We start from the raw sequence: 5304 nt of genomic DNA, 5'->3' as shown, positions 1-5304 counted from the left end.
AGGAAGATAACTCCAAATTCACCTCAGCAATATCCGTTATATCTATATATATAAAAAATAAAAGGCACACGGCTTACATAAATCATATCTTTTCATCTGGCGGCCTTTTTTGATTAGATAATAAAATTTTTACTAAATAAAAAGTCTTATAAATAGAAATTAATAATGTATTATTGCATAAACAAACACAATGAAACAATATTCAAAATCAATTCAAACAAATTAAAGATTTTTCTCTTAATACACATTTAGCTCCATTAATAACTGCATGAATATTGTGTTTTCAGCATTCAATTTATAACACTTTGTATGTAAATAATAATAAGAAGTCAAGGTGATTAAATTGTTATTGTGATTAAACATCACAACGGTTCAATTCCATTACATTTACGAGTTTTATGCTTCACAAAATACTTGCAGTGAGTTTATCACTTTTACACTGTCTACAATACTTTTGATAAAAATCGCAAACAAACACAAGTATTTCAAATACATTCAACAAGAAATGTGATTTTCGTTAAGGTACACGAACATTGTAATGCAGTAATGATACGACTTTTATATACACAAGATTCACAAGTATATATCACAGAATTTCATTATAAAGGCCGCAATCAATGGGTAGCTGATCTACTACCCGTTCCAAAAGGTGACGGTTTTTGCCGAAGCCACGGAGTGTTACGGCGATACCCGAACTTTCCGTTGTAACCAATCACTGGCTGGACTCCTTGCATGAACTGAGCGTGTCCGTCCGTAGTTTCCCCGGAATGACCTATGGAGTGCATTCACTTTTATTAGATTTATTCATTGCAGTAAATTATTTATACTTATATACTGATTTTTATCACTGTACTTCTCGGAGAGAGAGAGAGAGAGAGAGAGAGAGAGAGACTTACTTACCAGCACCAAATTGGTTCCTGAGTGAAAGGTACTGGAATCCCGTCCCCTTTTCGTGGAAATAGTCGGCTACTGGTCCCTCGATTGAAGTACCACCCTCGTTCTGAAAGTCGGAGAAAAAAAAAATGGTTATCCGCCATGAGGCTGTCTTCTGCTCGCGAAAATTTAATTCTAGAGTATATTTTTATTTAGTTAGAATAATCTAACTGTGTCTTGGGACAAGCCCTCACCACAGTTGTTAAACCAGGTCCGTAGGACAATATCATTTTAACGATAGAACGTTCTATCTAATTTTTATTATAAAAGAATAGGTATATATAAAAAAAGTCAAATTCGTGAAAAGTTTGTCTCGCTTATAAATAACAAAAGACTATATCTCACTGAACTAAGGTGTCGCGAAAATCTGATGATATACAGTAACTTTGAGTAGGTAGACAAGTAATCTTTATAATGGAAGGACTCGGAGAGGGATTTATTCTCACACAAGATAACCTATGAATGTAAAGTCCAATATGTATGCCAGGGATTCTCAGGACCATAGAACACGGGGAGGGGGGCGGCCCCCTTTTTTCGGGAATACTTTTTTGATGTACAAATGTGTGCCAAAAGTGAAGCTAATCTTATTTTTTCTCTATATATTTAATTGAAAACAACATTTTGTAAAATCACTGGAATGACAACATTTTTGAAAGATTTTACCACAAATTTCTCAACAATCCAAGAAATTGTTATATTTCATTAAACAATAGTTTTTATCTGATCAGCATCAATATTTAAAAAAATATTGTAATTTAAGTGCGATATGAAAATCTTAAGTCCTATACACACACGGCGAATTATATAGTCAACATTGATCTTAAATTTTAGAACTGATATAAATGATGAACTATCTTTTTCTAAAAACTAAATATGTAATGATCTTTTAGAGAAAGATAACAACACATTTTCTGGTTTAAGTACTGAAATAAATAACGAAATGGAAAAAAAATTGACCATTTGCCAGCGATTTAACTATATATGGTTTTCAATAAAACATAAAAAAAAAAAATTAAAATTATCTTCACCTTTGGCACATATCTGTAGTTTTACTTTGTAAATTTTCGTTTGGAAGCTTCTCTCTCTCTCTCTCTCTCTCCCCCCCCTTCCACACACACTTTTTGTTGGTGTACGTTCGAACACAGGCAAATTCTAGCATTTGAAAAAAAAGTGTACCAAAATGGTAGAGAAAGGTCCAATTCACTCCGCCCCCTCCCCCACGAAATAGGATTTTCGAGTCTGAGTAGTTTACGTTTTTTTTTTTTTTTTTTTTTTTTTTTTTTTTTTTTTTTTTTACTTTTGCTTGTCAAATTTCTTTTTGGAGATTGTCTCCCCCCTTTGAAACTCGCTGCTGGAGGCAGCAGGTCTGATTCTGTGGGGGAAGAGGGTTACCCCTTACATACACGTATATTGTGACACTCTTTTTGCTCTCAATTGGAATACACGATATGAAAAGCTAAATGAAATATATACTTAGGTTATCAAATTTCAAACTAAACAGAATAGCAATCCAGGTTCGAGTTCAGTTGTGAAAGAAGTTGCAGTTCGAATACTTAGTAAACTCCAATATACATGTAATCAGATTTGTCTCAAAGTAATGATTTTTTTTTTTTCTATCAGATACGCTTTGAAGTTACGTCTTGGTGTGGCAGGCATGTCATTTTTTTTTTGCCATATCTGATAAGGCAGGATAGATACAAAGATTTGAATTTATGATTTAAACTTAAGATTGAAAGGTATGTTGATAGGGCTATCTCAGAAAATTCAGAGGAAAGTAAGGAAACACAAAGCGAAAAAGCTATCCGCCTTTAAGAACGAATAACCTTTTTAGTAATCAAAATGCATCATTAAAAAAAAATATTGGAGAGCAATACTCTTTGTGCAGATGTACAGGTACACTCCCTTTAATTTCAAATTGTTTCAATATAGAAGTAGATTTTCAAAAATGATTCAACAGCCGAACAAAAATACACACATTTACTGAACTAAAGTTAAGCTTCTTTCATACTATCTGTTAAAATCTATAGAATTCCAGCAGAGTTTAGTCTGATGGTGTATCGATTAATGTAAAACGTTTCTGTGGTTCACAGAGTAGACGCCAATAGGTAAAAAAAGAAAGACAATCGTAGATTGATTGCACCCTGTAACACCTCCCTTGCCGATCATCGATCTCAGCAGTTAGACGATCTGAAGCTAACAGACAGGTTAGGGAGAGGTTCATTGATAATACAGGGTATAGATAATAGAAGGATGTATTCTCCTGAGACATCTCTCACCAAAAACAACGAAAAAGAGGAAACTCCCAGGCTACATTCTAAGTACAATTAGTAGTATAAGCACACGTGCATAAACGTAATTTCTCTTTCCAGGTATCATTATGGTCTTCAAAGCGATCTGAGGGTCTGTGCTTCAATTGTCCCCATTCTAACAGCTATGTTTATCATATTTTTCTTTAACAAACTGCAAATAAACTGAAATGAAAATTGCGTGATCATGTTGTTTTTCAAGTTTTATGAAACTTAATTTAAAAAATATAGGTACTTCCAGTACCTCTATTTATTTCGGCTTAAGCCTACAATCTGTGCAAGATCGATTGGTCGCAAGTTGATTAAACATTTATGAGCGAACACATGAAGTTTTATCACCTCACACACCTGTATACCCGTTGAATATCACCTTATCACCTTATCCTTTATGACACGTTAGTTTTGTATCATTTTCGTTTGATTGACTCTACAGGTATTTCATCACTCAATACACAGCTATAACGTTTATTTATTTTATATTCTGCCACACGAAGGTACTTGAACTGAAATGTGATATTCGTCCCGCAATATCGAGATACATGAACCCCCTACTGGTTTATAAAGTATTTGAATTGATTTACAACAGGTAAAATGAAATCATTGAAATGCATAATCTTATAGATTGTCAAAAGAAGTTCATATTGAACAAACTTTCGAGTTGTGGAGCTATATATATATATATATATATATATATATATATATATATATATATATATATATATATATATATATATATATATATATATATATATATATATATATATATTTACATTTTGTCACTTTTAAGGTGATTGGCACAATACAATTAATAACCTGTAAAAAAAATCTAAAGATTTTGATGATTAAAATGAAGCGTCCGTTGTATGCTAGTTTTTTTTCGTTTTGCAGACCTAGTTGAGTACGCCCTCATAACTATAGAATAAGTACTGTAATATTGTAAATATCGGATGCTGACCCAAATTTTCTCTTAAAAAGTATTAATGAAAAATTACTATTGTAAGGAAATAGCGTAGAAATATTCACATAAAAGATTTTTAAAAACATTTAAAAAAAAAAACAACAACAGATACACAAGAACGTTCACTTACCTGAGCAGTTTTCTCAAGTGTCTCGTTTACTCCAATAAATTCGAAGTACTCGTCCACATGCTTGTCTTTCTGCGAGTTATAGGGGGGAATTACAGGTCCCAGTTTGGGGTTGGTCTTAGAGTAATCGGTGGAAATACTACTGACGGCGCCACAGTCCAAAACAAACCCTTTCTCCTTCTCTAAAAGAGCGTCCGGGGGTGGGGTGGGAGGGGTGCGGTAAATTTTGTTCTCACGACCTTTCTCTGAGGCTGAACTGGACGGCATGGCTTTGACCTGTGGAATATGTCAGGTATGTTTCATAAAGGTGTTTCATACAAGTTATAATCCCAAGATATCGCCACCAAGACGATCAATCTTCGCTATTCAACGTATTAACAGATAAAGGATCGATATGTCATAAGCCTAACAAAAACATTAATATTTCATAAACTCTTTTGAGCAACTCAGTTCTTACTTAAGCCATTATTTGGATTTCAATTAAATAGTTTATTTACGAGAAACCCGAATTTCCTTAATTAGATGTCGCTTCTCTTACCTTGGTTGCTAAGTGTGCAAAGTCTCGGGGATCGAGGGTCCGAGACGTGAGACTTCCAATCAAAATAATTCTTTTTAAATTTAGTTAAAGTTTGATATAGATCATCTGCGTTTAAATCCTACTGATTGAGGCCTCTTTAGGGGGATTTAAGCTGTTGAAGGAATCGATACAGCTGACGTATTAACAGATTAAGGGCAGCCAGACGAAGTAACGTAATGTTCATTTCATTTCTTCCTTTTAAATCCATTCAATATTTACAAGTACATGGGTATTTGTTTTCTGTACATTTAAATCTCAGCTATCACAATAAAAAAAATTACATAGCATAGAGCCTTTTACTGAAAGTGATTTAATTTTCAGTATTTGAAAAGGTGTTCAGTTACTTCTTGTTATAATATTCCGTGCCGAAAATTGAATCCTGACACCCAGTCCTGGCTGTTTA

The 5304-nt window shown here is 33.5% G+C and overlaps 1 protein-coding gene across 2 annotated transcripts; it reads right to left on the bottom strand.

Moving 5' to 3' along the window:
- Positions 1-238: 238 nt before the first annotated feature.
- LOC133191363 (sperm microtubule associated protein 1-like) lies at positions 239-4999 on the bottom strand. Of its 2 annotated transcripts, none has more exons than XM_061327117.1 (4): positions 4863-4999; positions 4328-4600; positions 901-1000; positions 239-772 (listed from the first exon to the last, which is right to left on the bottom strand). In XM_061327117.1, exons 2-4 carry the CDS (start codon positions 4589-4591, stop codon positions 615-617), a joined length of 522 nt encoding a protein of 173 aa, XP_061183101.1. In that variant the 5' UTR covers positions 4592-4600; positions 4863-4999; the 3' UTR covers positions 239-614. The 2 variants fall into 2 exon arrangements, with proteins under 2 accessions (XP_061183101.1, XP_061183102.1); XM_061327118.1 differs by having other exon boundaries at positions 4328-4729; positions 4863-4988.
- Positions 5000-5304: the final 305 nt, after the last annotated feature.

The sequence above is a fragment of the Saccostrea echinata genome, unplaced genomic scaffold (genome assembly GCF_033153115.1).
Source record: "Saccostrea echinata isolate AGI-Se365-2 ecotype Australia unplaced genomic scaffold, CSIRO_AGI_Sech_v1 ptg000023l, whole genome shotgun sequence".
NCBI classification, from domain to species: Eukaryota; Metazoa; Mollusca; class Bivalvia; order Ostreida; family Ostreidae; genus Saccostrea; species Saccostrea echinata.
Note: the sequence above shows the minus strand (reverse complement) of the source record. Positions and strands in the feature narration are given on the sequence as shown.

Bases quoted from the DNA above. Each gene is read 5' to 3' on its own strand.
- LOC133191363 (XM_061327117.1), bottom strand. From the start codon at position 4,591: ATGCCGTCCAGTTCAGCCTCAGAGAAAGGTCGTGAGAACAAAATTTAC. The intron at 1,001-4,327 runs GTAAGTGAACGT...TCCGACTTTCAG, and splicing joins CACTTGAGAAAACTGCTCAG to AACGAGGGTGGTACTTCAAT. The intron at 773-900 runs GTAAGTAAGTCT...TGCACTCCATAG, and splicing joins CAGGAACCAATTTGGTGCTG to GTCATTCCGGGGAAACTACG.